A 22444-nucleotide genomic window follows, 5' to 3' on the forward strand; every position below is an offset into this window, starting at 1 on the left:
ACAAAATAAATGAATCATGGAGGTAGAGATATCAGAGGTGGGCAAGAAAACAAATTGGGAGGGAGCAGGTGTTCATATGAGCTGAGCATCCTTTACCTGGAATCCTGGGGTCTGGAAGTAGTTTGGATTTCTGATCATTCGGATTGGGGAATATTTTCACATGCATAATGAGGTATCTAAGTCTAAACACTGTTTAAGAGAATTTCTGTATGTTTCATATGCACTTTCTACACACAGCCTGAAGGTAATTTTATGCACCATTTTTTCATCCTTTTGACATGAGATCACATGCAGAGTTTTTCACTTGTAGCATCATGTTGGTGCTCATCAAGTTTCAGATTTTGGAGTGTCTTGTTCTCTGGACTTTGAGGCTAGAACTCTCAACCTGTTCCTAAAAATAAACAGGACTCTTGGATTCCCAACAATGTGCTTGGCATTGTCATTTGATATTCATTAATTCATTGGATTCCCACAATCCTTCACTAACTCGTAGATCGTACAGTAGGATCATTTTTTCCAAGAAGGCTTTTTTTGTTTGTTTTCTTTTTCATTTCTTCATCAACACGTTGGATATTCTGTAGCATGTTATTTAACTCTGTGGTGTTCTAAATTTTTTTTAACTTTATTTCTGTTTTTGGTTTTGTTTTATGGCTTTTCATTTAAGGGGGTATATAGTAACTGTGTAATACAGACTATCATAACCAGATGTGAAGATACAATGCAGTATGCATCTATACTTCCAGATAAAAATGGACTCCCAAAGAAACTTAAAATACATCTTGATGGGTCCGGTGCAATAGTGTAGTGGTTAAGTTCCTTTCCTTGCATATCTGGGATCCCATATGGGCGCCGGTTCTAATCCCGGCAGCCCTGCTTCCCATCCAGCTCCCTGCTTGTGGCCTGGGAAAGCAGCAGAGGACGGCCCAAAGCCTTGGGATCCTGTATTTATCTACATGGGAGACGCAAACGAGGCTCCTGGCTTCAGATTGGCTCAGTTCCAGCCATTGCGGCCGCTTGGGGAGTGAACCATTGGATAGAGGATCTTCCTCTCTGTTTCTCTTCCTCTCTGTATATCTGATTTTAAAATAAAAATAAATAAATATTAAAAAAAAATACATCTTGACAATAGGATGCTGGACTCTCTGCCATTGTCTGTACCTTCAATGTCAGGATACACTTAAATAGCAAATGATGAGCTTATGACTGCTTATGAAGGACTATACTATCATAACAATATGGGAGAAATTTGGGGGCATGGTAATTTGGCAAGGGTGGAGGAAAATCCCAGAGCCTATAGAGTTGTACCGTAAAATTTAAAATAAAAGAGGGAAAAATAAGATTTTTCATAATAACCCATTTTACAGGTAAGAAATTGAGGCTTAGAGCGGAGCTCAACATTGCTCTGCTAGTAAATGATAAGAACTGGAACTCGAACCTAGGCTGTCTGGCCCCGAAGCCCATGCTCTTGCCACTCCTCTATTCATGGAAGCCTCACCAGGCTCCCTGGACACCATTTCAAACTTCTACCAAGTGATAGGGGAAGGGACGCAATGAGTGGCTCTGATGCTAACGAACACACAAGGTTGTACCTAGACCTGTGGTTTCCAGGCAACGACCCGTGCAGGGTTCTGGGAACTGTGGCACGAAGGGATGGACGGCGAGCTCACCAGAGACCATGAAGAGTCAGCATGTGGCCTTCCTCCAGGAGAACTCTGCAAGAGGTGGCCTTTATGCCATCCCAAGCCATCTCGTTTTTGAAACTCCCAGGAGAATGAATGAGGAAGGATGTTAGAAGGCTTTGTTCTCTTTCTCACTCACACACATACCCCAAATGGGTAATCATCTGTGCGTTCATTTCCCCTCTAGTTAGTTTTAAGAATCTTTAAAAGCAACATTCATAGCCCTACTGTTAGTGGGGTGACTGAGAATCAGTACTGCAAGCAGCACCATTAATCCTGAGCAGTACAGCCAGGCCTAGCACCGCCATAAATCTGTATCTCCCTTAACCCTCCTACTCTCAGGTTGGCAAACTAGAGCCTGCAGACCTATTTTGGTAGATAAAGTTTTATTGGAACACAGCCACCCTTCCACAGCAGAGCTGAGTCATTGGCACAGTGATGATATGGCCCACAAACCTGAAAATGTTTACTGTCTGGCCTTATTAAAAAATGCCCTAACTCCTGTGGGTGAGTTCTCTCTCTCTGTCAGTCACATGCTCATGCATGCATGCATGCACACAAATCCCATCTAATAAACTCCTGGATAGCTACAGTGCTTGCCAGATCTTAGCCAAGCACGGGGCTAAGAACAAGTTATTCACATCTTCCTAAAAGGGAATGTGAGTAGCAACAGGTGTCACTTGGTGCTAATGGAGCAACACACCAGAGGCTGTTCTGGTTGTATCACCTTCATTCTAGCCCTGAGTGGCAGGCAGTACTAAGACACAGAGGGGTTGAGTAACGTTCTTGAGGTCACACAGCTGGTAACCAGGCAAGCTATGGTTTGAAAATCTGGTGTATCTGTCACTTGCATGCTGTAGGTGTTATCATCCTGCCCGTCTCACAGATGGGGAACTGAAGCACCAATCTTTTGGGTTATATATAAGATAACCCAGATAAACCAGGTCTGTCTGCATCCAACTCTTCCTTAAGGATAAGAATGTTCTCCCCTCCCTCCGCTCCCCTCCTGGCATACAGCAGGGGCCCCATGGCAGGGACTGCCATGGAATCACTTTCTTGACCGTGAATTCCCAGGAGCCAAGGAGGCTAGCCGCTCCATGTACCGCTGGGTTCCCAATGCTCAACATGCTGCCTGCCTCAATGAAGCTGAGCTCAGCGTGTGGTCCAGGGAAAAAGGACCTTTTCTGAGACCACAAAATGCTTTTTATCAATCCACCTGCACCCTGCCTTCTTGCTAAGCTTACAGGGTTGGAGCTCAACTCACAGTTTCTACACAAAGAGTTCTCCACACCACAGACCCATCTTAGAAAAAGGGCAACTAACCCCTCTGAGCCCACGTCTCCTTACCTTGGCTAGGAGCTCTTCCTTGGGAAAAGAAGAGGTATTACCTGTCCCACCCACCAGTGGGTAATATGACTAGGCTGCCTTTTCAAAGGTCTCCTGGAATGCACGTGGGGAAAAAGTCATCACAAATTGTGCCAGCACCAGGAAATAGTTCAGTGAATATTCTTCCACTACCCCCTGTTTTCATTCCAGAGTGGGTGATCAGCTCCATTTTTACAGTCACACATCACAGACAGTCATTGCCAGCAAGACCCTCAGAGATCATCTGGGTTCTTAGGAAGGAAAAGACAGTGAAACATGTGTCATAATGTAAACAGGGTCTGACCCCCACCAGTTGAATGCTTGAGTGGTGGGAGGTGTTCTGGAGAAACAGGCCGTTTCTCAGGTTGCCTGGGTCAGGCAGAAAGACTCTGTAGAGGCCAAGACTAAAACCAAGGCGCAAGAGGAGTGTGATTAGGTCAAGCAGATAGCAGGACATGTTGTGTTTACAAAGGTGCAGAGGTGGAGTGCTGAAGGTGTGGGATTCAGATTCAAGGAGGGGTGACCCAGGTGGGTGAGAGATTCATGGCACAGGGCAGTTAAGAATTTGAATTCTGGAGTCAGATCTGACCTCAATTTTCTTTTTCTTTTTTTTTTTTTTTTTATAACAAACTTGGGTTGGTATTTCTTTTTTTTTTTTTAAGATTTATTTTTATTATTTTTTTATTGGAAAGGCGGATATACAGAGAGGAGAGACAGAGAGGAAGATCTTCCATCTGATGATTCACTCCCCAAGTGAGCGCAACGGGCCGATACTATGCTGATCCGAAGCCAGGAGCCTCTTCCGGGTCTCCCACGTGGGTGCAGGGTCCCAAAGCTTTGGGCCGTCCTCGACTGCTTTCCCAGGCCACAGGCAGGGAGGTGGAAGGGAAGCGGGGCTGCCGGGATTAGAACCGGCGCCCATATGGGATCCGGGGCGTGCAAGGCGAGGACCTTTAACCACTTGCGCCACCGCGCCGGGCCCTGACCTCAATTTTCAACTGTACCCTTGGTTAGCTGCACATTGTTAGCTGACCACCTAAACGTTCTTGTGCTTGGGACAGTGATGGAAATGTTCTTAGACTTGACCATGGTCTTAGGTCCATTTGTCCACTTGCTGAAGTTTATCAAGTTGGACCCTGAACATGGGTGTTTTATTACCCATGTACCCTGATTTCTTCACCTAAATAGAAACAGTATCTCCTGCTTGGGAATGATGCAGTGGCTGACCAAAGCAGTGCCTCTCAATGGCTCGACCCAATCCCAGATTCCACATAAGTTCTGGTGACTATTGTTTTGGTACCTTTGTCTGGTAGGCATAAGGAGCCACCAAAGATTTCTGAGCAGGAGGCAATGGGATGATTTTAGATCTTCATAAAATGTAAGTCACATAAAATGGACCATTTCAACCATTTTCAAGTATACAGCTTAATAACACTAGGTAAATTCATACTGTTGTGTAACTACCACCATCATTCATAATTTTGACTTTATGAGGGGAATTCGGCAGAATAACCCAAAGGAGAGAAAAGCACAAGGGAAACTCCTGGAAAGCTACAGGGTGTGGGAGACGAGGGGCTCAAGCAAGGATGAACTTGCAGGAGTGGACAACGGAGAGCAGAAAGAGCAGCTTTGGTACATCACCGAAGTTTGACTCTCAGAAACAAGAATCAAGCATGAGTGCAGTTTCCAAGAAGAAATAAAGAAATCTCATAAACCTTCTTTTTTAACACCTTTAACTCACAGTGTATAATTTGGCTTAGGATTTTGGCAGTCCTGTAAACTGAAAACAATGATCTCAATAATACTTCATGCTGGTAAGGTGAGATGGACACAGATGCGTGTGACTTGGACACAACCCCGAGAAGACAATACATGTTGTGGGTCATTTGAAAAATCTTTCTGATCCTGACCTGGGGCTTCCACTGCTGGGGCTCCATCCTCAGGGTCATAGGGATTTACAGATGTCGTGTGCGTGCTGATGTCCATAGCCCGAAGATGGAAGCAACCTGAATGTCCCCAACTAACAGGATAGTTCTGTAATGCATGGCATTTCCAATCGGTGAGCCTTAAACGTTTTCTAAGGATGTATCATAGGACTCTTTTGCTTAGGGATTGGCCCGAAACATTTAAAAATTAGTTAGATAAATTCTATTGTTAGGCAACAGTTAGGGACAAATCGACTGTTTGTGAAAAGGAGAGGCACTCATAGCGGGGTCTCTGTTCGTACTCTTTAACCACACCTGCTCCAGAGGATAGTCCCCAAGTTCAAATGAACATGTGTTCAGCTGCCTTCTGGTGCCCCTCCATCTTCCTGCAGGAAGGGATGCCACAGTGGGTTTGCACCTGTGCATATTCCTGGCCCTTCAGGTCAGTGGATGGCTGTGAAAGGATAGACACCTGAGGCAAGTGGTGAGTGGCTTCTTACCTATCGACTTCAGCACCTTGGTGGTCCTGTTGCAGTGAAAGCTTACCCCATCAGACGCCCCATCTTCCCATTCTGTTCTTCAAGTCTGCCTACACTGTTAACAAACAGGAGACTGGAAGAGTGTAGTTTCCTTATAAATGCATTCATCCTTTCACTTGCCTGCACATGTATTTGTTCCTTCAATGAGCATCAGCCAGGTGCTCCACTCTTACGGGACTTTGAGCTGAGAACTGGTGTCGTAACACTGAGTGACACTTATTCTTTGACCTCCCAGAACCCAGTCCAGTGGTTAACAGTGCTAAACCACTTTCATCCATTTCAACCATTTGACTTGTGGATTGAGCATAGCACTAGCCTGTTGGAATCCAGAACCTTTAAGGAGAGAGTTTCAAGAAGCAGTGAATCTAAGGAAGCTATAAAATGTGATTTCTAAAGCCTAATGACTCTAGATGAAAATTTAGAGTTTGGAGGCTGGGAAGAATCCCCTCTCACTTCACCCTTTCTGCTGGGCGCCAGGTTCATCTCCGCTGATGGGAACCTCCTACGATGTCATGTCAATATAGTGAATATGCACCATCTTCTGAAAAACAACCACGATGCTATCCTCCTAGAGTTTGCCTCCTTCCTCGGCCGGGTGCACAGCTCTTGTCTCTGTCTTACGTGTAAGGAAGCTAACGATGAGGGAGCCAGACATTGCTTACTCAAGCTCCCTGCAGAAGGCTGAGAAATAGAATTAGGTGCAGTTGGCCCTCCCAGGTTTCCAGGTTAGCCCTTCCACTCTTCTATTCAAGGGCTCCTCTCCCAACAGCAGTGGCTCAGAGGCCTTTTCTATAACCCTGATTAACTTGGGCCAAGTCTCTGCCCAGACTGTCCGCTGACCCCCTTTCTCCTTGCATCCTCCTCCTGACACCCCAAACTCCTACAGAGTGCACTAAGGGCCATATAGGAGGCCCTGCCAGAGCTTCTAAAGGGCACCAAACCAGCCACACACCACAACCAAAGACAGTGGTGTCGCAGCATCTCATGGTAGCACATCTCAGGGACGGCTACAGGAGGGAAGTCTCAGGCTGACTGCTCAGCCTGCTGATTAGCTTTACACCTGGGGCAGCCATGCACCTGCTCTTGAGGCTGCTGGTCAGCAGCGCTGGGAGCCGCTAGGGACTTGGTACTTCTAAGTGCCATCAGAGTAGTGTTTAGCAGGTGTTGTTTTCACAGAGCTGCTCTTAGGAGCTGAGTGACATGAGACAAGCAGGAAGCACACAAACCCCTGAAGCTGGGGAACTGAGCTAAGTTTCCCTGGGGCCAGATTGCTGTCTACAATAGAAAGTAGAGTGGGAAAGGCCATGCTACAAACCAGGGGAATCCCTAGGGATGGAGGCAGCTCATCAGGGTGTGCCTGATCGTGGTTCTTGCAGGAAGCATGCACACCACAGATCCAGGACAGGATGGCCTCTCCCTGCCCAACCCTGGCTCTGTCCCTCACTGTCACAGCTGGGGAACAGAAGAGGATAGCCCCAGGCAGTTCCAGGGGCATTGTCTGGGGCAGGACATCTCTTAGGGAAGTCAGGCTGACAGCATTCTGACAGCACCTGTGGCTGGCAGCCCAGAATGCTGCCACCTGTTCCCCTTTGCGTGGGGGAAGAGGGAGCTGGCATTTCTTGAGAACCCATCCTGTGCTTGATGCCTTCATGTGGAAATGATGGTTTGAATTATGTCCCCACTAAAATTTCCATGGAAATTTTCCATGGAGTGGGTGAGGCAAGGTAGGCAGAATTAGAATGATGGTGGCGGGCTACGAGGTGGAGGGCCTTTCCTCATGTGTCTGAACCTGACCCTAAAGAGATCAGAGCAGGTGGAGGGTGGCGCTGAGTGAGAGAGCCCAAGGAGGAGGGAGCTTGGGGGGGGCGGGGGGGCTTCAGATTGGCTGGTGTGCATTTGGGATATGCTAGCAGGCCAGCTGTTTGCTCTCCCTGGGCCTTGACCAACTCCAGGGGGGCCTTAAAGGCATCTAAATGCAGAAAATTAAATACAAGGATGGTGTGATGGGTTTGGAGGAAAGTGTCTGAAGCGCTTCTTACGTGGATGGGAGTCCTTCATAATTGAAAGTTGGGACATGTTGAGTTCATCTGAGCTATTTCACGTGTTCCTTATTCTAATCCCTCCTTTCCCAGATGCAGGGTGGGGCGGGGCCCTGTCTCCCCACAGCAACGGCTGTGGGTTCCCTACAAGTGTGGTACCTTTTAGCAGTAGCCACAAATGAGAATATAGGGTCCTCTTGTGGTTTACTCTGCTCAGCAATCCACTGCTGAATTTGGCCTAATGGGATTCTAATGTTTTTAAAAGCCAATTTAGTCATCTTTGCATTTGCAAATGCTTGTGAAAGGCCTGTTAGTTATCTGTATCAGCATCCGCTTGCATGGCTGTGAATGGCAGATTTACCCTCTGTGTGCTATTGTTGTCTCTAGTGTATTACCACAGCAGCGTATAAGCAGCTCCCAAAATGCTGACCCAGCTGCTTCCATGCCTGTACATGCACACACACACACACACACACACTCCTGTGCCATTTCGTGTGGTCAGCCATAGGCTATTTCAGATTATTAAACATTCTTATGAATAATCCCCCCTCTCTATCATGTCAAATAAGTAATAATTCCATAGTCGTCAGGCTGCTGAATTACAGATCATCAGTCTTTGAAGACCCAGAATACAATTAGATACACTTAATGTGAAAGTTGGGTTGAATGTGATTTAATCTTTCTTGGGTAACTCGGGATCTGCCAAGCCTTGGGGGGCCTTCATAATGATTATAAATAAACCTTGATCACTTACACTGTCAAGAGGTTTCCAGTGGGAAGATTGCCAGAGACACCAGCTTCCACTTTAGAAGGTACCCTGTGTAGCACCTGCAAATGGTTTCCAGACATCCGACAGATGAAACAGTCCTGTGAACATCTGAGCGTGGTCCAGGATGTTTCTGAAAGCTAGCATACTCTCTCTGCATCTTCGCAGCCCCCTGTGCTTGCTCTAGCGGGAAGAATCTCTCAATGGAGCGCTAGTAAGACAGTACCACCTTTCTTTGACGCTTAACTAATCTTTCTTTCCCACCAAGAACTCTACCTACGACTCACCTGTTAATTCAGCTGGTGTTGATTAAACAAGTCCTAGTGAGCTGTCCAGTGGAACTGTGGAGTTGATAGCAGGGAAAGGTACAGCTAGCTTTATTCCAGGGAATGTGATGAATACCCAAATAATGAATTCAAAAGGCCTCTTAAGTGGCTCTGTACCTTTCACCACCTCACAGCTCATCAACTCCTTCCATTTCCAATTGACCCCTACTCAGAAACTTGATGATGCAGAATTGAAATTAACCTGGGAAAGAAATAGACCAAAATAGCCTCAGAATCTCTTTCACAAAGAAGAGGTAAAGAGTCAACCGACACGATTTAACATTTATGAAGAGACAGTGATCTAGCAATTTGCTTCTGAGACAGAAAAAAAATTAAGTCAGTGCAATAGGTTAGGAAATACCTGTAGATGCAGAAAAGCAAAATCATCCCAATTGAGTGGGGGAAAAGATGGATTATTCAGCAAATCGTAACACAATCATTTAGTCACTTGGGAAATACAAAAACAAAACTGAATCCATACCTCATTCCAGATAGATCAAATTGTAATATTGAAAATGAAATAGTAAGGCGAAAACATGGTTTGCTTTTAAGTAAACTTGAAAAGAGGAAGGGCTTTCTGAATATAACTTATACCCAGAGCCCATGGAAAGATTGATAAATTTGCCTACATTAGGCAAAGATACTTCTACTGAAAAAAAAAGATCATTGTAAATATGCCTTTAAAAGGCACAGGACAGACTGGGAAGAGACACATGCTGGACACATATCTGGCAAAGGGCTAATTACTCTTACACATCACTAAGAGTGGGATATTCCAATGGCAAATTAAGACTCTTCAACATCGGTTTACAAACCAAAAGAAAAGAGCTGTTAATAACCATAAAGAAAAAAAGGTTATTATTGTATTCGTTACATGAAATCAAATTAAACTGAGAAATTCCTTCATGCCATGATTAATGACATTTGTCTGCCCAGCTAGACCTCAGGCACCCGAAAATAGGGCTTGTGTGGTGAGTTTGTTTGTACCTTTCTCCCCTGTAGAACCTCTACATGGTTCGGATGTAATGAATGAGTGAGTAAATTAATGCATGAAAATGAAGAGCAAGCTCTGACTCTTGTTACACAAGAAGTGGATTCAGGAGCTCTTGAAATGGATGTGTATTGCTTTATGATTAGTATTTTGAAAGTCACTAAAGGCACTTACATTGTAGTGAGTGATCCTTGTGGTATTCACAAGGAAACTGAGGCACGGAAGGCTGAGTAACATGCCTGAGGGGTGATCTTGTTGTGAACTTGCAGAGCTGTGAGTCCCTCCAAGCACTGAGCATAAGAACTTAGAGCATGGGCTGTCCACATCCCATATTGAAGTGCCTGGATCAAGTCCCAGCTGCTCCACATCCAGCTCCCTGCTAATGTGCCTGGGAAAGCAGCTGAAGATGGCTGGCTCATCCATATCAGAGACCTGGATGAAGTACCAGTCTTCCGGCTTCCACATGTTCCAGCCCTGTTACAGCAAAGTGAACTAGAGAATGCACATACCTTTCCCTCTTCTCCCACTCTCTCTCTCTCTCTCTCTCTCTCTCTCTCTCTCTCTCTCTGTCTCTCCCCAGTTCCTTCTCTCCCTCTCCCCTTCTCTTTCTCACCCCCCTTTCTCCCTCGCTTTCACCGTCCTTCTCCCTCTCCGTCTCCTCCTCCTATTCTCCTCCTCCTCTCCCTTTCCCTCTGTCACTCTGCCTTTAACATAAGCAAGTAAGTTTTCAAAACACAAAGAACCAAAATTCTTGAAACTCTCCTGTAAGGCATCTGTCCCCCAGCCCAGATCCCAGCTCTAGCTTTGAGCTGCCCTGGAGATGTCCCTGAAACTCCTAGGAGGACCTGGACTTGGCCTCCTGGGCTACATGGTGGAAACCTGGGACCACACTCCTTTGCTCTTTCTCCTGTGGTTTTCAAGTTGGTGGAGAGGCTGCTCCCTGGGCATCAGGGAGCCTTTGAGGATAGCAATGTGTTCTTTAAAAATATATATATATTTTTTATTGAAAAAGTATATTTACAGAGAGGAGAGACAGAGAGAAATATCTTCCATTCACTGGTTTACTCCCCAGATGGCCACAATGGCTGAGCCGATCCAAAGCCAGGAGCCAAGAGTTCTTTTGAGTCTCCCGCATAGATCAGGGTTGCAAGGATGTGGGCCATCCTCTGCTGTTTTCCCAAGGCGTAAGCAGGGAACTAGATGACAAGAAGAGCAGCCAGGACATGGACTGATGCCCATATGCGATTCCAGCCACTACAATGTGTTATAGTCTTTGTGGTACCCAGTGTCTGTAGTTGAATGAATGACCCATGAGTATCTTCATGTTCCTTTAGGAAGACCATCACATCATCCTGCTATGTGTGCTTCCAGCTCCGTGGCTGGGCAGGTTCTGAAAATGCTTCATCTTTGTGTTTCCTGAATCTCACTTCTTTCTGTGGTCTGCCAGGAGACTTCCCCCGGATGTTGTCTTTGATGTGATTCATTGTGGGGGAAGGCATGAGCCATGGTCTGGGTTTAGCCTAATTGGACCAAGAGCTGCTTCTCCCAGACAAATGGATTCGCCAAGCTGACCCTGAATTCATTTCCTGCTGCCAAGTCTCTTAAAATAAAAGCCTTTCCCAACCAGTTGTACAAACATTTAAAGAGAAAATTTGATCATTTCCTATCTCGTCTCCTCATAATTTTACCCTTAAAAGTGAGCCTTCTGGCACAGTCTGTTATTGAATTCCTAAATCTTAAGCTTCAGAGAACTTCATTTACTTAGATTATTAGCAAACATTTATCGACCCCCTTCTTGTGCCAAGTTGCCCATATAGATCATCCCATTACTGTCTCCCAGCCACACCAGAAAGTTGACAGCCAAGCGTTTGAGGCTAAGAGCAGCCTGGTCGTGAGGCTTGGCTGCATGCTGGGAAGACACCCCTGGTGGGAAGCTGTACCTGACCAGTCCGTCTGATACTTGTTCTAGGGCCGCTATGGCATATACCCTGCTGTCTCTTTCCTGTTTGTTGAAGCTGAGACTGGTGCCAGGACCACTTTAAACCTCAGGCATAGCTTTGCAAAATGCCAAGTCAAGCTCAGCAGGCAGAATGAATCAAGTCTGATCTCTTACAGCCAGGAGCAAACAAAGCACAGCTTGGGTCTATGTCCAGGGTACCCTGACTCACTTAGTCCCTCTCCAGCACAGCATGATACAGTCACACACACATCACTGCTGATTCCAACTCTTTCACACGTAAAACTTCAGCTGCCACCTCAGCTTCTGGCACATGCACACCCCCATTTCAGCTCCCTGCTTAAGTTCCTGGAAGGCAGTGGGTAATGATGATTCAAGTACTTGGGCCCCTGCCACCCATGGGGGAAACAGGGTTGAAGTTCTGGGCTCCTGGTTTCTGCCTAGCCTAGCTGTGGCTGTTGCAGCCATTTGCAGAAGCAAACCCTTAGTTTGATTATAATAAGTACTGGAGACCAACACCACATAAGCAAATTATAAGAGAACCATATAGTATCAGATAGTAGCGGGTGATCTGGAGGAAAAAAATGTGATTAAGTGATGTGATTAGGGTTCAAACCCTGGTCACTTGAACCCAGAGCCTGTCACCCACAAATATCAGCTTCTCTCTTCTGTAATGTGGCTAAGAGGATGGAACTAGGTCTGAATCTAAACATGTCAAATGCTTGGCATAGCACCTGCCCCACAGTCCGTCCTCCATAGCATTTGGCTGCTGTTACTTCCTCCTCCCTGTCATCAGCATCCTCTCCCAGGGTTGAATGGATGCATGTCAAGGTCTGGCTTGCTTGTTTCTTTCTTTGGGGGTATATTCATGGTTGTCTGTTGCTATAAAAGAAAAAAATACTCAAGACTGTGGTTTAAGAAGAAGTTTACTTGACTCATGACTCTGGTACCTAAAGTGTGCCAACAGTGTGGCACTGGCACCCCAGTGACAGTGCCCTTGGACCCATGGCAGTGTAATGGCATAGGAGAAAGACATGTGGGTGCATGCATGAGAAGGCAAACACATGGGATGGCCTCACTCTAATAAGCTGCTCCCAAGAGAACAGTCCCAGCGAGACCAGCAGTAATCAATCCCTTCTGAGAGTAGTGCCTCAGATGATGGTCCACTTACCTCCTACTAAGATCCCACCTCTTGGGATTTTTTCCCCCTCAACATCACCACACAGAGAAGTTAACCTCCAGCAGGTGCCCCTGTAGGATCCACTCAAACCACATCCAAACCCCAGACTGAAATAGCAGAATGGAAATGCAAAGAAGAGTGGCAAGGTATTGTGTTTGCCCAGAAGCCATCCCTGCACATAGGAAGGGAAGCAGATGGGAAGGAGCAAGACACCCCAGGTGGCCTGTATCAGACACACATGGCCAGGCATGGTTGGCCCTGAGTCCTAGCCCCAGCAGCATTCTCATATTTCACAATCTGAATGACCTCACTGAAAAACTGCCTGTCTCTAGTCACACAGGGTTTGGCAAAGATGATCCAGAGAACTGTTGGGATTCAGACATTCTTAAACAGCAGCATACATTTATGGCAACAGTATATTCTTGGGCACTTGCTAGAGGCCCGGGCTTTGAGTAGCTTCTTTAGTTTTATGCACACAGTGAGGAGTTTAGCTTCTCATTGCAAACATAGAGGGTGGTGCAAGCAGACAACTTCAAGTTTTGAATTCAACTCTGTTGGTGTCCAGTGTCCTCTGCCAGGGTCCCAGTGGGCCAGGCCAGTCCCAGATCAGCGAAGCCTTGTATCAACAGAAATATAGACTCTCAACAGCATTGATTTGTCATTTTTGCTCAGTAGTTCTTTGAAGGGCTGAATGACACAGGGAGAAATAGAAATCTTCCATCTACTGGTTCACTCCCCAAATAGCAACGGCGCCAAGATTGGGCAGGCTGAAACCCAGAACCTAGAACTCCAGCTGGATCTTTCACATGGATGCCAAGGTTGTTCAAGTACTTGGCCACCTTCCATTGCTTTCTCAAGCACTTTAACGGGGTTAGAGGCAGGGCAGCCAGAACTCAAACCAGGGTTCATATGGGATGCTGGCACTGTAGACAATGGCTTACCCCACTATAGCAAAACACAAGCTAGTGATTTGTCGTTTTTTTAAACTCCATAGACCCTTGCTGAGAATGGAATATACTGCCCCCTTACACAAATGCCAAAAACACCCCCCAAAATAGAGGAATTTCAGGAATATCATGACCACTCAAGCCCACTATGGGCCCTGGTTTTTGCTCACCTAATCGCCAAAATTATGTTTGGTCCCGAGTTTCCTTTTGAACATGAGGCTTCATCATCTGGCCAATACTGTCTTTAGCTTCGATAAGGGGAACTGGTGAGTAATTCCAAATTCAGACCTGTACCTGACACTGAAGTATGACGCTGAGGACCTCTGATTAGTTTGGCTGATTTTTACCCAGTAAATAAATAAATAACCCCAGTCTATGTGTACTCCGTAGAGAGTCCTCAAAAAGAAAAGGCAGGCCTGATATACAGAACCTTTGCATAATAGCACAATTATAGACTCTCTCTAATCTGGTTCTAAAGCTTCTGTGAATAATTGTGTTTTCAAATTTAAGTTTTCTAACCCTCTAGAAGAAGAACAACTCATTTCAGGGGAAATTGTTTATTCTTGTGATTAAAAAGTAGTCCAGAGTTGAACACATTGACTGATTTTCATCTGTGGAAATGTGTGCTGAGAATTTACTATTTGTTCAGCTTGTACAAAACGCTTTGATAGACACTATTCATTTCATTTCACTCCCCACCCCTTCCCCCATTCCCAGCATCCCTGTGAGGAAGCCAAGACTATGGCTATAATTCTCATTTCACAGAAGACAAAACGGAGGTCCACACAGGCTGTGTGACCTGCCCAAGATCGATCACAGGGAGAAGGGGCAGAGCCAAGCCTAAAGCTCTGCATGCCAGAATGCAAGTGGCTTTTGCTCATGCCTCAGTCAACATGTGAAGTCACATTTTAAGATGTGGGATCAGCATATGGCCCAGCAGTTGGATTGCTATTTGGGCCTCCTGCAGCTCGTATAGGAGTGCTGGTTTGTGTCCCAATTCCTCTACTTCCGATCCAGCTTCCTGTTGACATGAACCCTAAGAGGCAACACGTGATGGCAGCTCAAGTGCTTGGGTCCTTGCCACCCATGTGGGGGACTCAGATGGAGTTCTGGGCCCCTCACTTCAGCCTAGTCCAGTTGTGCCTGTTGTGTATGTGGGGGAGCAGACCAATACGTGGAAGAGCTCTTCTCCATCTGTTTCTCTGTGTCTCTACCTTTCAAATAAAGTGAAAATTAGTTAAAAAAAAAAATCAATCTGCAAATCTGATTTAGCTTGCAACAATAATGCAAATATTAAGAAAGCCATCCCTTGGCAGCACTTGAGTTATTTGGACAGACCACTCCTCCATGTTCACAACACTGAGACCCAGACCACTTGACAGGCAAATCATGATGGGCTTGTGCTTTCTGCCTCAAGCTCTTCAAGGGGGACCAAGTCCTTGAGCTAGGCATCAAGGGCGTCAGGTGAGGAATTGACCCAAGATCCATTGCCATGGCAACGGTGACTTGGCTTAGCCTCTGACTTCGTGTCTGGGAAGGTGAGCAGACAGGGGGAAACCAGGGTGACTCAGAGGGCTCCTGCCTCGGGAGATTGGGAGATGATACGTCCATCCAAAGAGAGGCAGAAGGCTGGCCTTGGAGGGTGGGCATTTCTGCCAAGGTCTTGTCTTCCCTGAAAGCTTCCAAAGAACAGCACTCCGCAGTGTCTAGTTGACACCAAATCTATTGTGCCTATTTGGTACCAGGTGTGCACCAGCACAGTCCATGGTATTTTTTCAAGCTGCCTATGATGACCATTTTAGGGGGTGATGAAGTCACTCTGGGGCCAAGGCCAGCTTGGATTTTATTTATACAACTGGAGAAAAGAGAAGTAAGGGACTGGCACTGTGGCATAGCAAGCTAAGCCTCCGCCTGTGATGCTAGCATCAAATGTGGGAGTTGGTTCAAGTCCTGGGGTCTCCACTTTTGGTCCAGCTCCCTGCTGGTGGTCTGGAAAAGCAGCAGAAGATGGCCCAAAGTCTGGGTCCTCACACTCACATGAGAAGACCCGGGGCAGGTTCCTGGCTCCTGGCTTTGGACTGCTCCAACTCTAGCTATTGTAGCCATTTGGGGAATGAAGCTTAGATGGAAGATCCCTTTCTCTCTCTCCTTCCATCTCTGTAGCTCCACCTTTCAAATAAACATGAATAAATAATTTTTAAAAGTGGAAAGGGAATAATTGGTAAGGGTCACTGGAATTGTTATGAAACATTGTGATGCAAGACAAGAAAACTGTGGCCTTTGTGCTGCTGTTTATGTGTGTGTTTGATTGTGATATAAAGGATGTAGCAGGTGACCCTTAAGGATGCATTCTGAGAAATGCATCCTTAGGCAGGTGTGTCACTATGTGAGCAAAATAGTACTTTTACACAAACTGAGATAACCACCATGTCCCAGGTGATAGAATTGTATGCTGTGTAAGTGGACCATCATTGAGCATTGTATGATACATGGCTGTATTTATTTTTTATCATGTATTTGAGTAACAGGAAGAATTTCCCATCCAATGGTTCATTCCCCAATGGCTAGATTGGGTCAGGCCAAATCCAGGAGCTGGGAACCCAGGCCAGGTGTCCCGTGTGGAAAGCAGGGACCCAAGTACTTGAACCATCACCTGTTGCCTGTCAGGGTACACATTGGCAGCAGGCTGGCATTGGAAACTGAGTTGGAATTTGATCCAGATATTCTGATGTGGAATGCAAGCATCTTAGCCACTAGGCTAAATGTGCCTCTTAATGTCAATAGTGCCAAAATAGTAGTAGTGTCAAGAGCATTTGGGAGCCCAGTGTTGTGATGTGGCAGGTTAAGTGGCCTTCTGTATCGCTGGCTTGCCACATTCGTGTGTTTGGTTTGAGTCCTGACTCCTCAGCTTTCCATCTAGCTTCCTGCTAACATGCCCAGGAAGGCAGTGGAAGACAGCCCAAGTACTTAAGTACCTGTCACCCATGTGGCAGAGCAAAATGGAGTTCCTGGTTCCTGGCTTTGGCTGGCCCAGATGTGACTGTTGTAGCTGTTTGGAGAGAACTATCTTAGAAATTTATTCCACCAATTTCCTGACTATCGGAATGGCCAGCTCTAAAGGTCACTTGTGTTCCTCATCTGCTGTTCACTGTTCATTACTCACTCAGAAGACGGGCACTGCACTTGCCTTCCCCCACTGTCTCAGTTGAATGTAAAGATAAAACATTCAGGGGAAATGGCCCGGCTGCTTGTGGCTGGAGCCACTGGTGGCCAGAAGAGCGTGAGGCGGGGAGTGCCACCTTACAAAGTGTCTGCAAAGGAAGAACCATTGCTTGCTGAGCTTTCATGGTTGAAGCAGGACCCAGGGAGGAGTGAACTGCTAACCTTGGAATTCTCGCGCCCCTGCCCTGTGACTTGGTCTCAAGCATCCATCGCCTGTTTATTGTCTCCAAATCATCTCTTCATGGGAGTTTGTAAATGACTGGGATGTGGCTTCTGATTCTTTTGCATTCCCCAAAGGCCCAGTGGCCGTGGACACACAGTGGACATTAATCTATACTCCCTGCATATGGGCAGCTACTCCCTGAGGTCCCTGATAAGCCCTCGCCTCATTCATCTCCTGAGTATTGGGTGGCTCGCTGGTTATGTGAGGGCCAGTCCCTGCCCCTTCCCTCAGTGCGGTTCCATGTCAGCCCAACTCATCGTAACCTCCATGAGTGGCTTGTGTAGATGTCTCTGCTGGTTTTCACGATAAGAATGATGAGTAACAAACAACCTCACACTCTCAGATGATTATCACGTAAGAATCTGTTTTGTGGGTCACCTGGAGTAGCCCTAAGCTTCAGGATGGTTCTAGATCCCCTGGTATATCTGTCACTCAGACCAGCAGGCTGGCCAGGGCATGTTCTTTACCTCATGATGGCATAGGCACAAGGAAGCAGCTACCATTCACACATTTGGTCCTATGATCATGTTCATTGACCTGGAACCAAAGGAAGCCCATTAGGTAAATCCGAAGGCAAGAAGCAAGGAAGTATGTTCTGCGTTTGCCTGGGTTGGGGCAATGAAGAGAAGCAGGAATGTTTTTTAGTAATCTATCCATGTAAGCTCTGAGGTTCCTTCCTGCTAAATGGTGATGGCATGGGAAGGAAGGGAAGGGAGTAATTGGATTCCAGAAATGTCCCTGAGAGGTTCAACAGTACAAAGTAACAAATTCCATGGGGACTCTTTTACCTGCTGACAGCTGGCTCTGTAGAGGAAGCCAGCAGCCTTGTCTAACAGAGGACAGAATGCCCACCAAGAGTCACATTGGTTGGGTCTTCAGAAGCAATGGCCAGCACTGGGCAGTGACCACCTGCTGCCCAATGGGCATCTCTGCATTGGAGAAAACTGCTGCCACTTGGATGATTTGGTTGGGTATGCTTAGGGCATGTGTGTGTCCCAGCCACTGCCTGGCACTTTGACATAGCCAGACAACCATTTTGACCAGAGTCCAGAGCAGGGAAGGTACCCCCAGTGTTGGCCTTACAGTTCCAGCTCTGGAGAGGTTTGCAGGGCTGTGGGAAGAGATTTGCACCCTGCCCTTGGTTAATGGAAAACTGATGTTCTGTTTTGTTCTCTCTCTCTCTCTTTCTCTCTCTGCCTCTGCCTGCAGGGGTGCTGTGCCTCCCAGACAGCCTGAATCTTCACCGAGACCCACAGCGGTCAAGCAAGCCGGGAGAGCTGCCGATGTTCAGCCAGTCAGAGCTGAGGACCATCGAGCAGTCCTTGCTGGCCACCCGCGTGGGCAGCATCGCAGAGCTGAGTAAGTGGACGCTGGCCCTCCAGCCCTTGAGCATGCAGCATGGCCTCTCTCTAGGTTGTATACGGTGCCAACACTCATCCCTCAGGGCACTGCTTTGTAACTGCTCTTATGAAGGACCTGCTGTGTACACAAGATGGTACAGATGGCATTGAGGGAGGGCAGAGCCTGGTAGGCCTGGGAAGGTTCCTGGCTGTGCCACCTGTGCAGGTCAAGTTCCTGCTCTTTTCAGAGCCTCCATTTCCCTTTCTAGAAAGAAGAGGAACTACTCACCCCAATCTCTGAGTTCATGCCAGGGACTGGGTTTACACACGGCCTGGCATCATCAGTGCTGTCTAAATGGTGATTGTCCATTGGGTGAGATCATGCTCTCCTCTGAGCCTGAGCCCCCACGTGCCCCATAAGAAAAACCACCATTCTCAGCATTGCTTCCTAGTGCCCCCACCCCTGCCTCTGGGTACTGTCTCCTTCCTCTCTCCCTCTCTCCCTCTTGCCTCTGTTGTTCTGTGGACTTGGCACACACACCACAGGGCCCTTGCATGAACTGTTCCCTCTGCTTGAACAGCTCCTCTTCCAGGCATCCACAGGGCTTGTTGCCATGTGACCTTCCAGTCTTCCCCCAAGGTTACCTTCTCTGTGAGGCTTCCCTTGACCTCTATTTAAAAGTGTAGTACCTTTAGGACCCTTGTCTTGTCAGCACAGGCTACAGTGACACCAATCCTCTGAAGAGGGGGACTTAAAAGGTGCACATTTCCGTCTTACAGTTGTGGAGGCTGGGATGTTCAAGCTCAAGAGACAGAGCCATTCAGTCCCTGCGAGGGCTTCTTCTTGGTCTGCTTATGGCCACCTTCCTGCTCTGTTCTCACAATCATGAGGGGAGTGGGGTGGGAGAGAGAAAAAGAAAGAAAGAGAGAGAGAGAATGTATTTTTTTTTTTCAAGGCAACAGATCCCATAGTGAGGGCCCTATGCTCATGGGGCTCATCCAACTCCAATCACCCAATCACCTGAGAGAGAACCCACCACCAAATCCCATCACACTGGGACTCAGGACTTCAAAATAAGCATTTGGGGAACACACAGAGTCAGTCTATAGCAACCCTTATCCCCCTGACTGCTTCACTTCTGGCCCCGATAGTTATCATGCCTTGCCATAGTATTGTTACATCACAGCTGTGAGATATCACTTATGAAAAGTTGCAGAGTACATGCTTCAGTAGTTTTCAGAATATTTTACCAAGTGGTGCAGCTAGAATCATGACCAATTCTAGACTCCTGCAATGACCCAGCAGTCACTCTGCTTCCCACTTCACACTCTCCCCAGTCACACGCTGTGCTCTGTTTGTTCTTTTCTTTTGCCAGGCTCTTGCCATGAGAACATATTCTTTCTCCCTTAAAGTAAAAGCGTTGGATTTGGTCTCTCAGGTAATTCAGCACCAGGAATACTGTCATGCACGAAGTAGCCCACTGGAAGCGAGAGGTGGGGCAGAGAAAGGCAGAGAGAAGGAGAGATCATCGAGCTTGGGATATCTCGGTTTTCCACGTTTGCACAACCCTAGTCCAGGACCACACTCTCTGGGTCTGACCCTCTGGAGGAAAACCACACTGATGTAGGTGTGATGCTACTGGTGGTCCCATAGGTCAGCTCCTTGGTCAGTTCCTGCTGCCACTGGAGTGTGCCTCTCAGAAGTGCTAAAATACGTTCAAGTAGGAGTCATCCTGGAGTTGGTCTCCACACCAGATGGCCCACAATCATGATCCCTTGGGGTCTCAAGGTTGTCTTGAGATATCTCAAAGGCTGCCCCCCACCTCGGGCTCCAGCACCTGGACTCAGGTCCCCTAATTCAGGTGCTTTTTTCAAAAGCAGGATTTGCTAAGCAAATCTGCGCATAGGCAGGCAGCCTGCAGGAACAGCTTTCTGTAGACACGGTTTTCTCATGTTGACTTTCACATCTGAGCTGTCGGCACATAAGTGGGTATTGCTGACTGTGGAAGGGTTGGGAACAAACATCAGGTCAACACCATAGAAAATGAGCATACGCATGTTCCTCAGTCCCCTTGACAGCTGGAGGCAATAAAATTGCCAGGGTTCTGCTCTGTCTGTAATTCAGACTGGCTCGCTCTGGGGCCTAAATCAATGCGCCTCTCTTTCTTTGTGTATATATGCAAAGGCTACACTGCCCACAAATGGCAGAAACCGCTGTTCTTCTAGCACAGATGACGTGAAGAGAGCTTTTTCCCATCCCTTCCTGCTCTTTTTTAAAGCAGCCACTTGGCTGGCCAATATCAAAGAGCAGAGTCCCTTCTTTAAGAAAAAATTTGTTTGTTTGAAAAGCAGAAAGAATGATAAAGAAAGTACACATACACACAGAAATCGTCCATTCTCTGGCTTACTCCCCAAACGCAGCAACCTTTTGGGCTGGGTCAGGCCAAAACCTGAATCTTAGAACGCTGTCTGGGTCTCCCAAAACAGGTGGCAGGAGCCCACTCCTGTGGACCATCGTCTGTGGCCCTCGAAGGCACATTGACGGGGAATAAAGCCCCTTCTCAATAACTATAATAATAAGCAGTAGCTGATGTTTTTGAACTAGAAAATTGGAATAACCCTTTGCAAGAATTACATCTAATGTGTCGTTACCCCCATTTTATGATTTTGGAAAGGAGGCAAGAGAGATTTCAAGAGCTTGTCGTGAGAGGAAGGTCTCAGGCTAGACCTGACTCCTGCAGGTGCAGCTTCCCTACCATCCCCATCCGGGCACGCCAGCAGCTGTTTCCACTCAGTCTTGAGTGCCCCCTCTGGAAGGTCACGGCTGGTCCAGCTACCAGGTGGGCGGTGTGCTCTGTGGGCCACCCAGGGGATGCTTGTCTCTAACCTCATTGAGGATGTGGACATTCCCAAGGGTCACAGGGTATCTAGATAAGGCACCCTGCTCCTCCACCACCACCACCACTCCCTGCAGTCTGGTCCTCCCATCACCCTTTTCCTGGGACCGTCATATTAAAACCAGGCCTGCTGATGGCCAGAGCACCTTCTCTTTGTCCAGCCTGTTAGGGCTTGTATCAGCTGCTTTGGATGCATTCAAGGCTTTTCTTATTTCCCATTTCACAGATAAGAAGACTGAGAACCAGAAAGTATACTTGTCCTGCCCATGGTCACACACACACAAACAGTAAATCACAAAGCCATGATTCAAACTGCTTTTTCTTTCACCCCATCCTCCACCCCTGCATCTGCTGTGTCTAAGTCAGCTTTGTATTCCAAACACTTCACATGACACCCACAGCTCAGAAGTGGCTGTTGGGTGATGAATGAATCAATGAGTGGCCTGAAGTAAGCAAGGCTGTTAAACCAAAAGTGAAGTCCATGTTGCAGGTGCCAAGGGCTCTTGATGAAACCTCAGTCAAGACGAAGTTTCCTATCAAGCTGTATTTGGAAACTTGGGAGCCTGGAGCTGCATCTATGCATGTTCCAAGTATTTGCGAAGTTAAAGCAATAGATCATAAAGGTCCCCAGACTGACACCGTTGCCAGTTCTAGGGCCCTGAGCCTGAGCAAGCTTGCAAGGCCTTGAGCTTCACAGCTGTTATCGTGTCTCCTCTGAATCAGTGCAGGCTTGGAGGAGCAGGTGCACCCCATGCCCCCACCAAGGCCATGGGGAAGCAGAGGTCCTGGCTCCTCTTCCTTTGGCCCCATCCAACCCCAAGTTCGTGTCCTCTGAAATCTCATCTTGGCTCTTCTGCCTGTCACTCAGCTTTGCCCCCAAGCATGCAATCAAGTCACCATCTGACAGTTGTTCATGATAATCTTTGCTCTCTGGTTTTTTTCAAGGAAAAATAATGAGGGCTTCACTGAAAAATGTCCCTGCCTGTTGTCTTCATGCTAGACCATGAACTTGTGGTCCCCACTCAATTAGGCAATCAAAACAGACCTA

The 22444-nt window shown here is 47.1% G+C and overlaps 1 protein-coding gene across 3 annotated transcripts in view; it reads left to right on the top strand.

The window, feature by feature from the left end:
- BTBD11 (BTB domain containing 11) overlaps positions 1-22444 on the top strand; it is a 259542-nt gene that overhangs the window by 140988 nt on the left and 96110 nt on the right. For 2 of the 3 annotated variants that reach the window (XM_040985026.1, XM_040985042.1), the window contains exon 2: positions 18369-18518. In XM_040985026.1, coding sequence (XP_040840960.1) covers positions 18369-18518 — 150 coding nt within the window. The remainder of the gene's footprint in view (positions 1-18368; positions 18519-22444) is intronic. The other variant, XM_040985034.1, reaches the window with a different exon arrangement.

This window comes from Ochotona curzoniae, unplaced genomic scaffold (genome assembly GCF_017591425.1).
Source record: "Ochotona curzoniae isolate NIBS_2020 unplaced genomic scaffold, NIBS_Ocur_1.0 contig_1014, whole genome shotgun sequence".
NCBI classification, from domain to species: Eukaryota; Metazoa; Chordata; class Mammalia; order Lagomorpha; family Ochotonidae; genus Ochotona; species Ochotona curzoniae.